Source organism: Syngnathus scovelli, chromosome 2 (assembly GCF_024217435.2).
Source record: "Syngnathus scovelli strain Florida chromosome 2, RoL_Ssco_1.2, whole genome shotgun sequence".
NCBI classification, from domain to species: domain Eukaryota; kingdom Metazoa; phylum Chordata; class Actinopteri; order Syngnathiformes; family Syngnathidae; genus Syngnathus; species Syngnathus scovelli.
In genome coordinates, this window is record NC_090848.1 from 57,039 (window position 1) to 75,705 (window position 18,667).

At 50.3% G+C, this 18,667-nt stretch overlaps 3 protein-coding genes across 13 annotated transcripts; all 3 read left to right on the forward strand.

Moving 5' to 3' along the window:
• The first annotated feature begins 14 nt into the window (after nt 1-14).
• On the forward strand, nt 15-2,716 carry ocstamp (osteoclast stimulatory transmembrane protein). The gene is made up of 3 exons (XM_049752340.2): nt 15-163; nt 873-1,893; nt 2,116-2,716. The coding sequence occupies exons 1-3, from the start codon at nt 30-32 to the stop codon at nt 2,473-2,475; spliced, it is 1,515 nt and encodes a 504-aa protein (XP_049608297.1). The 5' UTR covers nt 15-29; the 3' UTR covers nt 2,476-2,716.
• A 155-nt stretch (nt 2,717-2,871) lies between these two features.
• pym1 (PYM homolog 1, exon junction complex associated factor) lies at nt 2,872-7,926 on the forward strand. 2 transcript variants are annotated; one of them, XM_049752342.2, is made up of 3 exons: nt 2,872-3,830; nt 4,494-4,621; nt 4,692-7,926. In XM_049752342.2, exons 1-3 carry the CDS (start codon nt 3,822-3,824, stop codon nt 5,158-5,160), a joined length of 606 nt encoding a protein of 201 aa, XP_049608299.1. In that variant the 5' UTR covers nt 2,872-3,821; the 3' UTR covers nt 5,161-7,926. The 2 variants fall into 2 exon arrangements, with proteins under 2 accessions (XP_049608299.1, XP_049608300.1); XM_049752343.2 differs by having other exon boundaries at nt 4,528-4,621.
• Nucleotides 7,927-8,395: 469 nt separating this feature from the next.
• spats2 (spermatogenesis associated serine rich 2) lies at nt 8,396-16,926 on the forward strand. Of its 10 annotated transcripts, none has more exons than XM_049752332.2 (13): nt 8,396-8,515; nt 11,217-11,433; nt 11,576-11,655; nt 11,732-11,840; nt 12,101-12,150; nt 12,245-12,446; nt 12,885-12,995; nt 13,120-13,255; nt 13,516-13,574; nt 14,243-14,352; nt 14,445-14,547; nt 14,755-14,870; nt 15,198-16,926. In XM_049752332.2, the coding sequence occupies exons 2-13, from the start codon at nt 11,412-11,414 to the stop codon at nt 15,627-15,629; spliced, it is 1,530 nt and encodes a 509-aa protein (XP_049608289.1). In that variant the 5' UTR covers nt 8,396-8,515; nt 11,217-11,411; the 3' UTR covers nt 15,630-16,926. The 10 variants fall into 10 exon arrangements, with proteins under 10 accessions (XP_049608289.1, XP_049608292.1, XP_049608295.1 ...); XM_049752335.2 differs by lacking the exon at nt 8,396-8,515 and adding an exon at nt 8,690-8,816; XM_049752338.2 differs by lacking the exon at nt 8,396-8,515 and adding an exon at nt 8,715-8,816 and having other exon boundaries at nt 11,319-11,433.
• The last annotated feature ends 1,741 nt before the right edge of the window (nt 16,927-18,667 follow it).

An 18,667-nucleotide genomic window follows, 5' to 3' on the forward strand; every position in this document is an offset into this window, starting at 1 on the left:
AGTGTCATCTGAGCACATCACATGATCCCATGACCAGTTTCCAACAACAATGTGACTGTGACTGTGTTGACGCCGCAGCCGCCACTTCCTCTTTTACGCAAGTTTGGCTTCCGACAGCAGCGATGAAGTTTGCCGCCACCGACCGCGTCCTCGGGCCTCGCAGGTAAAAACCACAATCTGGCTCAAATCTGCTCGGGTATCTCTATGTGCGGGACTGCTTCCAATTTGCGCTATTTGGCATCTCTCGAGAACACGCCTGCCGCCTTCCCGTATCGGTTGCCATATTAAAAACAAAGGACGGGATATGAATCACCTCGAGTTGTCACGCACGCTTGTTCCGGACTCAGCTGGCGCGCAGCATTTCTGTTGTGTATTAACCCGAAGCGAGGTGATGATTAGCGCGCCGCTACAAACTCCCGTCGTAAAGTTTGCGTGGCCAAGTGACATCGTTACGAGCGCTGAGCGGTACATCGGGCGGTACTTAGCGAGGGAGGCGCTTTATTGACCATCAAGGGAATTCCACAGCGCATGCCATATGATGGATGAGAAGGACTCTGAACCAAGATGAGACACAAATCCGTAACTCCGTAACGCTGTGCCAGAGTATACATTGATTGCACGAGAGCCAAAGCAGATTCTTCTCCAACTTTCTTTGAGTTTGAAATAGCAGCCAAGTTATCCGAGCACACTAAAGGGTGCTGCGCTTTTGGAAGATGCCGTTGACCCAAAAAGTATTATCGTCTACCTATCATCGGCGGCGCGTTTTCAAAGGAAGAAAAAGAGGACAAGGAAGGTAGCGCTTTGATGAGCGCCACCGTGCGGCGCTAGCGCCCTCGCGCGGCACTCGCTGTCTGTCTGTGTCTCGTGAGCAGGAGAATGTGCCGAGAGATGCCCCGGGCCAAGCGCCTACTCCTCTACCTGTGGGAGGTTTACTCTTCAGCTCGGCCGGCGGGGCGCCACCTGCTGACCTTGACGTGCCTTTGTCTGGGTCCGGCCCTGCTTATGGGCGCCCTGCTCCACCGGTGGCTATCGCAAACGCTGCGCTGCGGGCACCGGGCCTCGCTCGGCACGGCGCTGGTCTCGGGCGCCGCCGCGTTGGCCGCCGCCGTCCTGTGTCACCCGCTGCGCTGCGCGCTGACCGTGAGCCTGCCCACCGTCTGCGCCCGGCAGGGCCGCGAGCTCCTCATCTCCGCTTCGCTGGCCGTTCTCCTCGCCGACATCATCCCCAACATCGGCGCCAACGTGGGCGCCGTGGTCGGCGCGCTCAAGTGCGCCGCCGAGGGCTTCTCGCGGACTTTGCTGAACTCTTCGGAGCTTCTGAACGCAGCCAGGGGGGAAATCTTCCAGGAAGCCGTTCGAGCCGGGAATGAGGACCTGAGCCTTGTCGCCAAGGTCAGGACGTTAGAGCGCTTCACGCGCGTGGACGTGAGCGAGGTCAAGAGCAGCTTTGTCAAGATGATCGGGCAAGTCCGAGTCAACTTCTCCCACATGAGGAACACGCTGACACGCTACAAAGTTCTGTCCAACAGGATTCTGGCGGCTGTGTTTGTCACCTTGCTGATTTGGGAATCTGCTCGCTACCTCAAATCATATCTGACCTGCGTCAAGTTTGATAATCACGCCATCTCAAAAGAGCGGCGGCGGCGGCGGTGGCAGCGAAAGGAAGCCTGCACTCCCACCGGCGGCGGCTTTGCCCCAGTGCTCCGAAGATTTCAGATCTCTTGCCGGGACTGCATGCCCAGCGTCGTATCGCTCCTGGCGGTGACCTTCCACTTTAGCGCCATGGCGTTAATAGCAGCCTCGGATCACGTCGTCTATCGTACGCTCCGAGTCTTCCTGCCGTGGCTGCTGGACTTTCCGGCCCTGTCTGCCAACATGGAGGTCACTTACAAGGTGAGAATCCACTTGCCACACCTTGTAGCCAGCAGCATCGCTGTCGCGGGATAGAAAGGTGGAGCAGTGTACGCCGTCTTGCAGCGCTCATCAGAATTGTAACGGTCTGCAATTATGCAAATAATTATTCCAACGATTGGCAATTTGTCTTGCGCCTTACCAGAGCGACTGATCAAAGAGGTGAGCTCCAACACTCAAACACCGTTCTTTGTGTGCCGGTAGGCGCGCTGGTTCCCACCGGCGTTTTGCATCGTCCCACGGTCGTGCGTCACGCGGCAGCTGGCAGACTTGCGCAAGGACTACAAGTGGAACTTCAGCCCTGAGGCGTCCACGTGTGACGCCGCCTTGTCGGATCCCGGCGTGGGCGCCAGCGCGCTGCTTGCGTGCCTGTGGCTGATGAGCTACCTGCTGGTGTTCCTCGAGGCCTACGCCGCCAAGCTACGGAGGAACATCTGCGCGTCGTTTTTCCAAAAGCAGGAAGCCAGGAGAGCGGCTTATCGCACGGCAAAATTCCGAGCCGAGCGGGACGGACAGGAGCCGGAGGAGACCATCTTTATTACGTCTCCCTCGGCTCTCGGCTAACTTGTGTACACCCGCGATCCATTCTGTAATATCCATCCAGCCGTGTCCGACTCTTGGACAGTCTTGAGCCAGTCCTCGTCTTTCGGTCGCTCAATGCTCATTGTTACATTTTTCTCGATGGCGTCCGGCCAACGGGTCTCGGGTAAGGAGCGTAGCGAAGCACTTTGCAAACATACGAGCAAATACGTGCTCAAACACAATCGTACAGCACGTTAGAAAAATAAAAATGAATGCGAAACAATTTCTACACTCTCCAGATGAATATACAAAAATGCAAATCGCATTTGGCTACTAAGTCATGTGTTACACTTGCTTGCTTTTTCTGCCCGCTATTCCCAGCAGCATCTCCCTTTTCAGCAAGTTGGCCCTCAACAGGTAAGCTTCTGCCTTGTGATATGTTGCCCTCCAGAGCAGCTTTGTCGCTGACCCTAGCTGTCCACACGATCCATAGAAGTCAGAGCTCAAAGGTGTCCATTTTTCTTCCATGTCTCGCAGCCATATGTCGAAATTAGGAACACGATGGTGGCTGTGATCAGCCTTCGTTTGGTGGTAATCAAGACGGCTTTGCACTTCAATGCCTATTATGTTTCTCCATTTTTTGCTTAATGTTCCTCTGAACCAATGTTTTTTAAACCTTAGTCCTTCAAAGTTCTTTTATTTTGTTTAAAAAAAAACATTTGATCATTTATATTGGCTATTATTTGAATACTGTAAATATTGAAAATATATTTTCTACGTGCTTCTGTACATGCATACCACTCGCATCTTCTAGCTGTATATCATTTTAATGGCTATCTACCTACCGCCTATTTACTTTTCTGCATTAATGCCTCATATGGTTTGTCATTAAACCATTTACGTCAATGGTACCCAAGAAGGCTTCCGATAGGTTTGAATGTCGGTTGTCTTGAGCAATTTTCAATTCTTTGAGTCCATGCTCCATTGTGGTTATGTGCTCGCCACCTCTGTCTCAAGATGGCCGCCCTATGGCTGTGAAGAAGAAGAAGAAGAAGAAGAAGAAGAAGAAGAAGAAGAAGAAGAAGAAGAAGAAGAAGAAGAAGAAGAATTATTAAAAGAAAAAAAAGAAGGGAACCAGAGAAGCTCTTGTAGAACGTGACAGAGGACTTGTCACCAACAAGCCCAAAAGAAGCGGAAGCTACCCGTGCTGGCGTGGTTTACAATGTCACGAGAGAGACCAAGTCGATGGCAACGTAATGCGTTTTTGACCACGCTAACGCTTCTGTAGTGTGTGCGTGCCTGTTTCGCGCCGAGAAGCGCGGACCTCTCGGGAGCTTTGAACCGTGCCACGGAGGGGAACTTCAAAATGGCCACCCCCTATGTGACTGATGAATCCGGTAAGCCCGCTGCCGCCGGCGCGTGTGGCACATCATAGAATCGAAACATAATGAGCGAATATCAATTAGTACGCGGCTGCTATTGGGGTCTGTTCTCTGTCTCATTTGCACCCGCCGTGTGTTTGGCTACTCGCAAAGCTAGCCTGCTTTGTTTTTTATACAAATTACGCCGATGTTGCTCAGGGGCTAGCTTCCAGTTAGCATGATGCTATTGCGCGTCCTCTCGTGTGAGAAGCGACAGGCAGCGACTTGCTTAAAGATGAACCTTCCTTTGAATTACGTGCGTGCGGTCAGCAACCCAGATATTGCCAGTAATTAAGTGTTGGACGGCTATGTAAGTGCATGTAAACGGATGTCGGGCTAAGAGCGCGACGCCGATAGAACGAACGGACTAACAATAGGCAGCTCGCGTCTGAACCCACAGCAGCCATCTTACGTTGCCACCGTCACTGACGACCATAGATAGTCTATAGGATGAAGCCTGCTCTGCGCGTATGTACGTATACTTTCCTTTAAGACATATTTGGCGAGTTGCCTTTATTGTATTTTTCTTCCAATTCCCTCCGTGTTTCGTGTCCAGCCATTTTTGACACCGGGCTGTATTTGTTTGGCGGGCCGTGGTTTGGGGACCCCTGCTTTAGAGACTCGTCTGTGTCTTTGAAGGTTGCCTTCAGCGCTGTTACTGTTTGTTGGGCAGGAAAATACATTGCCGCCACACAGCGACCGGACGGCACATGGAGGAAACCACGGCGGGTGAAGGAGGGCTACGTTCCCCAAGAAGAAGTCCCGGTGTAAGTTGATTTCTTCCTGACCGCGTAATGTGTTTGTTGGAAATGATTGCATTCCTCTTTTGTCCTTCAGATATGAAAACAAATATGTGAAGTTCTTCAAAAGCAAACCGGGTCTTCCACCAGGCCTGAGCGCATGTGACGCCGAGCCCTCAAAGCAGCAGCGGCATCACAAGATCCCGGGTTGCACGGACGGCGACGCCGTCGCAGCTCTCTCCAAGTCGTCCAAACGCAACCTGAAACGGAAAGAAAAGCGTAAACAGCAGCAACAGCACGAACCGGAGGAGAGCGCGGCACACGTGGCGTCTCTCTCCGACGCGGTTGAGAACGTGAGCATCTCGGCGGGCGGCGAGCCAGCAGATGCGGCGGCGGAAAAGGCAAAGAAGATTAAGAATATGCGAAAGAAGCTGCGTCAGGCGGAGGAGCTCCAGCAAAAGGTGGACTCCGGAGAAATCAAGCAGCCGACGCAGGACCAGTTGGAAAAGTTGGCCCGGGCCAAGACTCTGCGAGACCACTTGGAGCAGCTGGAGAGCCACTCGTGAGTTTCCGTTTCATCTCACAATTAGCCGCCTCTACGGGGAGTTGCGTATTCCCGTATTAGAAGGAGGCACACAATGAAAAGGCTCCACATAAACATGTCGGTCGGAAATAAAAAGCCCAAATCCCAATGGGATTTCATTGGGATCCAATCCCAACGGACGTCATGTCAAGTCCTCCACTGGAATAGCCTGGACAAAAAAGCCCGACTAGCCCAAAGACCCAGACGCGGCGGAGCTGTACAAGTACAAGTATCAAGGCGGGGCAAAACCCGTGAAAACAGCCAGCGAAACGAACCGATCGGCCAAGAGCCGATGTGACGTCTGGAGCTTGGACTCGCTTTTGAAACAAATGCTTCCAGTGCCACTGTAAGCTGCTGGGGCTTCAATGACTTTTTGTCTTTCTGACTTTATTGCCGAATGAAACAAACAATGGTCTCTCCCGAGCCCCATTTTGAATGCCGTGAGGATGGACTTTGGCCGGAGCGGGACGGTGCCAGCCTACCTACCTACCTACCTACCTACCTACCTACCTACCTACCTACCTACCTACCTACCTACCTACCTACCTACCTACCTACCCACCCACCTACCGAGCGCGAAAGACGTCACAGCGCCAATTTGACTGGATTGTTCCTTTTGAAACGCGTGCCCTTCCTCCGCACCTACTGACGCTGTCTGAGCCTAGTTCGGCTGCGACGGAACAACTTGTTTGCCTACTTTTAATGTGTTAAGACAGAGAGAAACGCAACAAATGTATGATTTGAACTGTTTGAGCAAACAAAATCTCATTTGAACGATGGTTTGCCGAAACAATATACTAGTTCCATTTCAAAAGGGGTACAAGAGGCCAGAAGCTTTTCCAGCCCCATCCCTTCATACTAACTCAAAAAAGAAAACGTTAATCATTCTACAAAGGAGGTGAAAAGAACGAGAGACGAAAGATGTAAGGACATTTAGAATAAAATAAATCAATGAATAACTTCAAATAGAAATTCATTGTTGCCCATAGTTTTTTTCTAAAGGGAAGTCGACTCCCAACAATACGTCAGATGTCCGAACACGACACCCTGATTAATGTTGCACTTGTCACGCATCCGACTGTGTAATACTGTTTGTTGTATCATGTTGTATGTCTTGGATATTGCGTGAATAAACCCATCTCAATATCACTCAGGCGGCAACATTCGCCAGTTTTCAGAAGACAACGAGCTAGGATTGGTCGGGACCTGTGATGTCATTTCCAGTCGACAGCAAGTGCCAAAATGTCTGCCCCCGTAGATGGATTAAAAAATGGCACCGCACCATTTTGCCCGTTTGCTTCAAATTCCACGAACAAAACATTATTCGCAACACTTTGTTTTGACCTGGGGGGTATTCCAGAAAGCAGGTTCAACAGACTCGGAGTATTCGGCTCCAGAAAAGCTGACAGAGTTAGTTCAATCGACTCGGAGTATGTAAACCTCGAGTTACGCGCGTGCGCAACCACTAGAAAAAGCCATCAACGGAGCCCCGATACATCAAAGGTAATTTTTGCCGCAAATCTAATACGGGGGGGCTGCAGCAGTTGATGCAGCATGTTTTCCAACATCCTCTCAATTAATTCTACACGTTGTGGATTAACACTTGACACAAACGCATTTATGTTTTCTCAGGTTGAAACGCTCTACCTGCCAGCGAGCAGGTTATGTTCACAGAGTAAATTAGCGCAGTAACTGAGCCAGTGTAAATTACTCTCTTTCAGAGTTTCCCTCATTTAAGGGTTGCTTTCTGGAATACCCCGCCCTCTGCACAGAAAACACTATTACAAAGCATTACGTCTTCTTGAGTGTAACATGACATTATGTACGTCATCATACTGTGCTAGGTCCCTACGCTTACACCTTTACTTGAAATGCAGTTGAGTTTGGCATTTGTTTGAACGTACTTGGAACTTGTTGCTGATGACGAAAAAAGTGAACCCGGCAGCGAGTGAGTAGCCAGCCACTCGCATCAAATCTGCCCTGTTAATTCCGTTACACACACACAAAGCAACTCGTGTTCTGTCTTTTCCATTTTGTACCTTTAAAAAAAAAAAAACATCTATAGTCATTTGTTGGTGAGTATGTGTGTGCTTTTCAAATGATTACATCCAAGGCATCACCTTGCATTAAAACTACATGGTACAACAAATTGATTTCATTCAGCTTTTGGTGTGGTTGTGAGGACCAGATAGAATTGCGCTTTCGCCGATTATTCTTGAAGTTTAAAGTTTATTTTTGAACACAAGATCGACCAAACACAAAATCATTTATTCACATTTTCACATAATTTCATGTTATGCCAATAAGGCACATATATCAACATGTTCAAAAAAGGAGAAGGAAGAAGCTATTGCTTGTGTTTTCCTACCCCTTTTATACATCATAATTCTTAACATGGTTGCTAATTAGTTTTTTTTCGAAGTACGGAAACTTGATTTATCGGAGGAAGATAATTTTAGAAATGAAAAGCAGTTTATACAATAATATTCTGTGTTAGGGTTTTTCAGATTATCCTTATCGTATGATTATGTTGGAATGCAACCGGTAATAAATAACCTACCTTGTCCCATCCTCCACAAGGTCGTAAAACATCCCCTGATATGTTTTGACTAGAGCACAAGGCCTTCCTGTTCAACCTACTATTACCCCCACTCTGTTTCTCTTAATAAATATGCCTTTGCAGTTGGGAGAGGCTCCAGATTTCATTCCTGTAGCGAGTGATCTCTCCACCTGCAGGTGTCTAAAAGAACTTGCCTTGTCTCCTGTGTGGTTCTTGCAAAATAAGTTGGAGTGAGCAAATCTCTAACATTCTGGAAAGAAAAATAAACAAGATACGGACTATATAGCTGAAAACAGACAGGCAAAAGATTTCAATTACTATAATTTTCTAGTGTAAATTTTTTAAAGTGTTCATTGAATTGGGCAATGTGTTTACTTTCTTTGATCGTTACAGGTAACTTATTCCATAGCTTTACCCCATTGACATATGCACATGCTTTTGAGGGTGGTGCGCACCTTAGGTTGTAAAAGATTCCCTCTCCTTCTTAGACTGTAAACACGTTCTCTTTCTATGAACCATTTTTATATTCTGGCCGTATGTGTGTGTGTGTGTGTGTGGGGGGGGGGGGGTTATTAGATAGAGAGATTCTATGTGAGCCTCCCATGACGCCTGAAATGCGCACTTAAACATTGCTTTTAGCAAAAACGGCGTCAAGTTGTCAGTAACCGGCGATGTAAGATGGCTGCCCTCTGCTTTCAGCCGCGGGGGGCCTAAAAAAAACCTGATCGCCACCGATTGTCAGAGGCCAGGAAATAGATGCTCGAAAGAAAAACGAAAGGTGAGGTCCCACACGAACCGGGAAAGAAAAAAAAATGTAAACGCTTTTCCATAATGTATTAGCCCGCAATCAATCAAAAACGTCTTACGAAATCCTTTTGCAAACAAAATTAGTATCTGCATGGTTTTCACTTGAATATTAGGTTAATATTTGTTTGACTAGTTAAGTCCGCAAGATAGCAGCAACACTGGGCGTTGCACGATGACGTCAATTGGGAAACTGCTGTTTGCTTTGTTGGATAGCAAGCGCCTTTCCGTCTCTCCTTAACCGGACGACGTCGTCCAACAAAAGTGGCATAAAGGTGAGAAAATGGCAAATTCCGAAGAGGCCCCTGGTGCTCAAATAGTGCAGATCGTGATCGGGAGGTGTAAGTGTGGCAAAAATGAGCGCAATCGCCCGACTAGGGAAGTGACGACATGAATGTAGGGTTGCCATGTGTAAATCAAAAGACAGCGCTCGCGTCGTGGAACAGCAATTATACATAAGACAAACTACAATACCCGATTAGTAACTACAATCGCTGTATTTTCATAGTTATTTTAAGAGCCAAGACGATTCGCTCGGAGGAGCCAACTTCCTGCCTAGCCTCCCTCCTCTGAGGATTGCGTAATCACACGGCTGCCTATGTTGACAGGCCGCTATGCAGTTCGACTGAACTGCTCTTTGTCAACTGAGGAGCAGTCGTCCATTTATTTCGTTTTACATTTGTTTTGTTTTTTCGTTTTTACATTTCGTTTTACAATGGAGGATGACATATCCAAACGATTTTCAACGATGGATTTTCGGTCCGAGCAGGATGTCACCAGTAAAGGAAGAGCAACTCCGGAGTTAAAAGGTTTGATTTGGGCAATGGGACTTCGGAGCATGTCTTTTCAAACGGAGTGATACGCACGATCGAAAACAAGTTTTGGATTCCATGATCTTTATTGAGTGTTATTATGTGTGAAGAATGCTGATATGAGATTTTAATTAAAATAGTTCAAATGAAATAATGAATAAGCCACTCTCGAGCAACGTTCCCCAACCTTTTTTGGGACACGGTTAGGTGTCAGACAACTTTTACCAGGGGGGAGGGATGTCACTGCCTCCCCAGTCATGAACCTCACCGCACGTTACTGGTGACCAGTCATCTTTCCTCGAACTCCAGAATCGGACGGTTGAAGGCATTATGTTCCGAGTGCATTTTCTATCATTACGTAAAGTGAGATTTTCCCGTGCTTTCAATGGACATCGTCAATCCGTAAAAAAAGATGTCTAAGAAACAATAAGCCTGCCCGCCTTCCTTATGTCACCACACGCCACTTGCGTTATTTCAGTTTAAAACAAAACAAGACAAAAGTAAGCAAGCAAGCAAGAAAGAGGAATCGGGCTTTGACAACCTCCTTTCCTGGACGCCTTGAATGGCAAGGCTACTAAAGGCGTACTCGTGTGGTTCCAACCTGGCAACCCGCTTGCGAACTCCGGAGCAGAGGAGCAGCAGCAGCAGCAGCAACAACAACAGCAGCAGCAGCAGCGAGCAGACGGTGCAGCCAGCCTCTTGTCTCGTCGCCGAGCTCGCAAGTCGGTGAGATCTGAGCGCACCCATGCCCGAATTATTCCCTCCTTTTGCATCACCAAGTACGTGACTATTATCTGCTCACGAGCGTAGCACGTGTGCGCCTCATCAATTAAAAATAGTCTCTTTCCAAGCGAGCCGCTTCAACCGGCGTGTGGTGAAAGGAAAGGCACATCCCCCCGCACCCCCACGCCAATAACTGCAAGCTACCTTCAAGCTATCGTCGCGGCATCCCGATGTTCATGTTTAATGAGGGGACGAAAAATGGGGTGTTAGTTCGATACCGCGTTTGCTTGTTTGTTCCTGGAAATGTTAAGCCCGGCGGTCGGTCAGAGGCTTTAGTAATTGCGGCCGTCAACGCGTAAACGAGTTGTCGTGCAAAGCTAACGCGGTAGCGGTGGGCAAGGCTAGCGAGCTATGCTTAGCTCCGCTTCGCAAAGCTCGTTGTGCCGCCTGCATTGGACAAGCTACCTCGTGGCTGGCTGCTCCAACCTGTCTTGTCTCGCAAGACATGGAATTGGCAGCCTTCAACGCGCCCAATTTCGTTCAAGTGGAGAAGGCAACATTTTTCGTTCCCAAATGTGCAAGTGATTCTACTTTGCCGTCGACGGTTCTGGCCACTCACTCAGTCTCCAGACGTACAGTACGTGCGTCGGTCGCTGCTAAATGATGCGTTTCGCTTTGAAAGTTGAGTAGCTCCAAATGACTCACATCCCAGAGTGAGTCAATCGTGAAAGTGGGCCCAAAGCAACCGAGCTCGACTCGACCGTGAGCTGCTTTCACTGCAAAACAGGTCACGAGGTCAGGAAAATCTGAAAATTTGGACCTTTTTGGACTCCAACTCGTTGCCATTAATCATTTATGTGCCCGTCCGTCCGTGTCTCTTGACATTTTGGGCAAAATGAAGGTGCGTGCAGAAAATAATGCGCACGGGTTCCATCCAGTTGCTTCTTGCAAGAATCCTGGTGCCATCCAAAACGGCCGGCGGCACCGGCCGTGCATTTGCATCTTCCTCAAGTTTGCCAGTCCGTCAGTGGCCCGTGTGGGTCATGGCCATTTACAAGCCCGACCAAACTGCAATCGTCAGTCTGTCGGGCCAGAATGACGGGCATTTTGTGTTTTTGACGAGCGGCTTCTCCCTCGTAGAAAGCGCCTTCGCTTGAGCCGTGGGTCGGGCGGCTCGGTGCCAAGCTCCTTCTTGCAATCTTCCGGCCAGACGCTGAGCCCGCGCTCCCTCCTCCGTCACAGGAGAGAAGCGGGCGAAGCTCTCCGGCCGAGCCCGCGCTCCTTGCCTCGGAAGTCATCGTCTTGAGCAAGCTGCCGACTCGTGCGGCTGACCACATGGCGAAGAAGAACCAAAAAGGTGAGCGTGCGCGCATGTGGCGCACGTTTGACGTCACCTCTTTTCTCCAATCCTATCCGCTGAACTTCCCCACTCGGTCCTACCGTCTCCATTTGTGCCGTGAAGCCCACCTTTGTCCCCTCCCTCCCTTGGCTCATTTCAGACACTTTGGGGGTGGTGTTTGACACGCGCTCCAAGATGGTCATGTCGCAGGGAGGGCCGCCGGAGAGGATGAAGGAAAAGGTAGGACGCGAGCCCCGCCGAGGAATTTGCCGCTATCTGCGTCACTCGTCCGCTATGGCTTTTCTTTGCGTTGCAGATCGGCGCCGTCAGGGCGGTCGTCCCCAACAAAAGCAACAACGAGATTGTTTTGGTGTTGCAGCATTTTGAGAACTGCGTCGACAAGGCCGTCCAAGCCTTCCTTGAAGGTACGAGGGCGGCGCCTGTTGTTGAACTTCCCCGAGAAACTGGGCCTCGACAAATGCCTTCCGGGTGGCGAGCTTTGGCACGGCGAGCTTTGGCGCGGCGAGCTTTGCCGGGGCCAAAATATGCACGCACGCCTGCTCGACTCGGAACGCGACAAACTCCTCCTCCTTTGACCCGGCACGCTCGTGCATAAAGATCTCCTTGACGGCACCAAGCAGCATTCAAGTGTTTTGCTCATTGTTTCCATCACATCTTTGTGCAGGGAGCGCAGCAGAGATTCTGAAGGAGTGGAGCGTGTCCGGCAAAAAGAAGGTAGGCCGGGCCAGGCCAGACTGCTCTCGTTCATTAGGACCAAAGGGAAATGTCACCAGAGCAGCATCCCTGACTTAGATCTTTGAATCTGCAGCCCAACAAGAAAAAGAAGACCAAGGCCCATCCGGAGGCGGCAGCGGAACCGGGCCCATCCGAACAGGGCAAGGGCAAGAGCAACGGCTTCCATCCCAATGGATCGCTGGCGGAGTCGCTCGACTCCCTGAGCGAACGCTTGGACTCGGCTTCCCCGGACGCGTCAGAGCCGGACTCTGAGCCCAGCGCATCGGAACTCGCCGGTAAGAAGTGAAAACAAGAGGCCCGGTGCGCTCGCCGGGCCTCTCCATTGCCGGTGGTGTCGTCCAGTAGAACCGGGGTCGCGGGCAGTTAGGCGGGGGACACCCTGAAACCGGTGGTCAGCCAATGGCAGGGCACTCCAAAGGTTCTTTCTTTTGCCCTTAAACAAACGTGTGCTTCCAATCAACCCTGGCGCGGACAGCAGCCTCTACTTGGCAGATGTTTGAGTAAGTGTGCCCGAGCTAGGCACCCATTGGCTGGTGAGAGGAGCACCTTCAACCCTGGCGCGGGCAGCAGCCCCTACTTGGCAGGGGTTTGAGTAAGCGTGCCCGAGCTAGGCACCCATTGGCTGGTGAGAGAGAGGAGGTTTGGCTTGAGCCCGAGCAATTGCGGACGCATCGCGGCGCCTCGGCACTGGAATGTGACGTGCCCCCCCCCAGGTGCAGGAGCGGCGAGACCTGGGCCTGGAAGCGGCGAAGCGCAAGGTCGGCAGCGCCGCGACCCCCTGGCGCTCCCCGATGACCAAAGTGGGTCTGCGGGCAAAACGATTGGTAAGCTGTGACTGGCCGACGCTTCTGAAACTCCAGTCGCGGTCCGGCTACGCGAGCGGAGGCGACCGGAGTTGCTTGATGTCCGTCGGTGGATCTGAAAACCGCACGGTGTGCCTGCCCTCAGCTCGCAACGTGGAGCGCTCGGCCAAGGACTTGCAGCGGTGCGCCGCGTCGCTGACTCGCTACAGCGTGTTGCTGAAGGAGGAGATGGAGTGGTCCCTCAAGCGGATGAAGCAGAATTTTGCTGAACTCCAGAGCACGTGCGTACATGTCTGCCTGGCTTGAGCCCAAAGCTCATCCTTGTTGTCTTACGGGCTGAAGCCTTTTCTGTTGCTTTTGGGGAGGGGAGGGGCTTATTTGGTGTGTGCTTGGCACTCGCTGGTCCCATCCGCAGCACCACAAGTGTGTTGATCTATGAATAGCTACTCGGGACTGTTTTTTCCTGGGTGGCGTTCTCGCAATACTTGTGTGATTTGAGACAATTCCGCCCGCTTATCTATCCCCGCGTGGTCTTTTGCAGCCTAATGGAGCGAGAAGTGACCCTGCTGGCTGAAATGGACCAAGTGAAAGCAGAGGCCAGTAAGTAGCCGTCCGTCTCCCACCCACCCAGTGTTAGGCCAATGGTTTTGGAAAAGTGCCAAACCCCAATCTCGCTGGTCACGGCTGAGCCACAAATGAACGCTGACCAATGATTCAAATGACCACGCGGTGCTTTCTGTTTCCTGTCAAACGTGATCAGCGCTGGGCACGTCCTGTCCCGTCCCGTCCCGTCTCGTCTCGTGCCAGCCCATCCCTCACACAAGTAGTAGAGCAGTGGTCCTTAACCTTTTTCCTTGTTCGCACCCCATTCAATTCACCAACCAGTTCTCGCACCCCTAACCCTAAATAATTAGTATTATAATAATAATTGTTTTTCTTTACAGCTATAAGGCTTAATAAGCATTCTCCCTAATGCCAATTAACACAATAAGTTCTTGATTTCCAGAATTTTTCACTTTTTTCGGTTACCCGACCATTATCCCCGAAAAATTGTAAATTTCCCCCAGGGTATCCTCGCACACCCTAGGAAGCATTTTCGCACCCCCGGTTAAGAACCATTGTAGTAGAGGGAGGGTGGCGCTATAAAAAGCTTTTCATTTGCCTGCTGCGGCCAAATGTGAATGCTTACTGAGTGCAGAGGTTAGGGGAGGTTAGCTCAGGTGCAGCCCCTAAAACACACCGTGTACGTCTTGGCTTTGTCGTTTCAGTGGGGATTTTGAGTGGCCGGCAGAAGAGAGCCCAAGAGCTTCGCTGGCTGACGGAACGCTCGGCGGCCATGTCGGAAGAGCAACTGACCAAACTGCGGGCCGACATCAAGGTGCGCTTTCGGCCTGCCTGCCCGCCCGCCGACGCCTCCTCGGTTCGGCGCGGCGCGCTCATCGCCTGCCTGTCGCCCTTTCTCCTTTGCAGCACTTTGTGAGCGAGCACAAATACGACGAGGACCTGGGCAAAGCCCTCAGGTTCACGTTCCATCTGGACTCGCTGAAGGCCAGCATCATGCAATTTGGATCTGGTAAATAACGGCTCAAGTTACATTTGGACCTTTTCCCGTTCTCTAATGCCGGGCGAAAGCGAGCCAGCACGCCACCTACTGGACATGGGCTGCGCTTGAATGGCAAAGGCCCATGCATCTCTTGTATATCGCAGACAATCAAGTCAAGCGCACGCATGGTCACGCTGGAAGTCGAGGCCTTTGTCAACCTCCCTCTTTTTCTGCTAGTTTACCACCCTCAGACGGCCTACTCGGATGGATCCCGGTGCAGCTCGGCGGCGGCCGGGCCGAGCAGTGCCCAAACCCTTCCCCCCGACCAGCTCCGACCTCTGCCGGCCAAGCAGGTGAGTGATGGCGAGCCTCTGGGGCGCCAGCTGTCTTCTGGAAAGTCCATTTGGCTGCTTAAAAACCTGGCTCATGCCAGTTTGTGCCTGTACGTGGAGTTCATGCGACGGCCACGAGTACCTTATTAGTGCTTGACCTTGCTTTCAAATGGCTTTAAAAGTCGCCACTCTCGTACTTTCAGTGAGCTACGTTGGTTCTCTTTGCTCCACGAATGTCTTGAGCTGTTTCCTTTGCGACCGCAGTTAATGTTGTTGCGCAACACACGGGTGTCTGAAATGTGCTTTAGGCATAAAATTGCTCCGCCTAACTTGTGAGCCGCTCCTCAGAGCTTCCAAGGCACCCGGCGCACGTACCAGGGACAAGGCTATCAACCCGGCAACTCCAACCATGATCGAAACCCCGGCCGCGGCGACCGTGGCCCCCCAGACAGCTCCCGAGGCCCGCACGGCGGCCCCAACCACAATCGAAACCACGGCCGCAGTGACCGTGGCCCCCCGGACAGCTCCCGAGGCCCGCACGGCGGCTCCAACCGCGGTCGAAACCCCGGCTGCCCCAATCGCGGCTCCCGAGGACCCCCGGACAACTCCCGAGGACCCCCGGACAGCTCCCGAGGACCCCCGGACAGCTCCCGAGGACCCCCGGACAGCTCCCGAGGCCTGCCCGCTGCCGCCACCTCGTCCACCATGTTGGCGGCCAAGCAGAAGTTGGCTTCCCACAACGGTGTCCCTCCAAGGCCTGTGCGCATGGCCCATCCTTGACACCGGAACGGCCGCCCACACCGCCATCCCCAGAAGAAGTCAACATCGGCACATCCTTGGAGCGAAGCGCTCGCAGGCCTCGTGGTTCCAGTCGGCGACCCGCGTGAGGCTTCTCTCTGCCGCCCGTCCACCTGCCGGCACTGCGGCGGTGCTCGACCAACGTCTGCCCTCCTCCTGACCTTTTTCTCAGCCGCTTTCATTTCATGACACAATCTCAGCACAAGGATGTATGCTGAACCGAGTTGAGGAGTGTCACTGAGACAAAGCTGTGCTTTGCTGCCATCTTGTGGCCTAATTTTATTGTGCTGTGCTGTGGGTGTTAATTACTCACGTGTTTTTGCTATTATGTCAGTTGTAGGGGTGGAGGCTTTGATACTTTAGCGATAGAGTGGTAATTTTCAGACCAATCACTTATTGCCCACATGTGTAGGTGGAAATTGCAAAGCCACAAAGAGGAGACATTGTGGACAAGGCAATAGATAACCTGACTCATTTGGAGGTTGATGTGGAAAGTACAGCACATGTCCTCATGCTGCTTTTCTTCTGTTTTTGGCATAATAACGTCCAACTTGCTTCCCTGCGCGTTTTGCTGTTGCCTTTGTCCAACACACCTTTTTCCATTTGCCTTTGTAGAAACGTTGAAGTTCAGGGAAATACTTTTCAGATAAATGTTAGAATAAAATATGCCTGCCTAGTTTTCATCATTATTATTTTTAAATATAAATCAACTCTCGTTTTCGCACTGCACGAGTAAAGCTTCCTGCCGTGTATCGACAGCAAAACGTGAAGGAAAACAAGTGAAATACTACTTTTGTGGAAGCTTCAGCATGGCATCCTGAAGCTAAAGGTGTGGGCAGCAATAGGCAACGTCGTCGCTCCGTCACTCCTCAGCGGCCTGGGCACATGCCCGCCAGTCTGAGGGAATGGTCCATCACTTTGGACCATGACGGACGGTGGCTCCTTCTCCTGCCGAATGACGGAGCCAGCCGCCGAATTATGTAAATTGCCCACCTCTGGCTGAAATGAACGCTTTGTATAGTTTGTTTTCCCCCTATTCTTTCATTCAGTCTCCTACCTGTATATACATGTATGCATTTTGTATGTTGGGGCATCGTGGACGTCTCGTCGCTGAGACAACCAGAAACTCAAGTGCCTTTTCTTCTGGTCTCCCACTGATGGGTCCTACGCACACCCAAAGCCACCACAAATGAATGGCAAAAATGAACGGACCAAAGATGTCGCCCTCCCCTCCCTATTAGCGCACTTCATTTATTACCAATAAACCCTTTACAATATGGACTGATTGAGAGCGAATGAATGTCGCAGGTTACTCCTCATAGCTCCTGAATTGGGCGCAACGCATGATTCCAACCCATGCGCTATTCTCTCTGCTGCTTACCGCCACCTACTGTAAGAAAATAGTCAGTCCAATCGTCCATCCATCCAGCCATCTGCTGATGTGCATTCCTGTTCTTTTAAGTGAACGAAATCTTTAGAATCAGTTCACTCAAAAGATTGGTTCAAACGAATTGTTCTCCTTCCTTCCTTCCTTCCTTCCTTCCTTCCTTCCTTCCTTCCTTCCTTCCTTCCTTCCTTCCTTCCTTCCTTCCTTCCTTCCTTCCTTCCTTCCTTCCTTCCTTCCTTCCTTCCTTCCTTCCTTCCCGTGCATCAACGGATCAGTCAGTGAACGTGTTGCGTCTCCCTCTTGGCGTGAACTATGTAAGTCAGAATGTCGATTTACGATTTGCCAAGGAAAGAAAGAACCACTCACTGAAACACCACTTATTTTATGCGCGTTTTCTCCAAGCTAACGGCTAACTTTATTGCATGAACGGGGAGATTATCTTGATTTTATAGCACTTATAGTAGTTTTTAAATAACGCGTATGCATATATACGCCTAATTATTGTTATCCAATATATCTACTGCAATTTCATATTGTATTGCTGGTTTGAAATTTACTTTTAATATTAGTTTTTTTTAAAAATAAACATTTGTTAAAAATTTGTCTGGTGTTTTTTCCCTTGTTTTTATATTCGCCGATTAAAACATAAAAATCAGACATTTGGTTAACTGCTTTATATGACAATATGTGGAGGTACACCTCATGGACACTTCAATAGGTACACTACACAAGAAAAAAAAAGAATAAATAAAGGGTTAATTGCACAATAAAAGCACTTTAAGGTATATTCTCACACCTTGGATCGAACCAAGTTTTCACCGAGGATGAGCCCGTGACATTGACCAGTCGGCTATTTCGACCTGTAAATGCGCAGCCGTCTGCACCCTTTTTAGGCCAGCTCAGTGGCCTAGTAGTAGAGTGTCCGCCCTGAGACTGGAAGGTTGTGGGTTCAAACCCCGGCCGGGTCATACCAAAGACTATAAAAATGGGACCCATTGCCTCCCTGCTTGGCACTCAGCATTAAGGGTTGGAATTGGGGGGTTAGATCACCAAATGATTCCCGAGCGCGGCACCGCTGCTGCTCACTGCTCCCCTCTCCCCCAGGGGATGGATCAAAATCACATGGGGATGGGTTAAATGCAGAGGACAAATTTCACCACACCCAGATGTGTGTGTGATGATGATCATTGGGACTTTTTTTGTACGAGTGATGTGCATTCCAGTGCTTAAGTGAACTGAATCTTTAGAATCGGTTCACTCAAAATATTTGTTCAAAAGAATCATTCACCGAATCGTTCGCTACACTTTCTTATTTATTTCTTCTTTTTTTTTTTTTTTTTTGACCTTGTGTAGTGTACCTATTGTAGTGTTCATGAGGTGTACCTAATCACAGGCCACTTCAATAGGGAAAAAGCTTAAGTGAAAAGTGCAACACCCGCCCTCACCCCTACCTCCTGATTGGCTGTTTGATCTGTGACGTCACTTGGACACTCCATTAGGTACACCACCATTTTCAAGTGTACCTAATAACAGGCCACTTTATTAGGGAAATATCATGGTCAAAGGTCACAGGTGTCAAGCTCTAGTCCTTGGGGCCGCATTCTAACATGTTTTCCAAGATAATAAAGTGGCC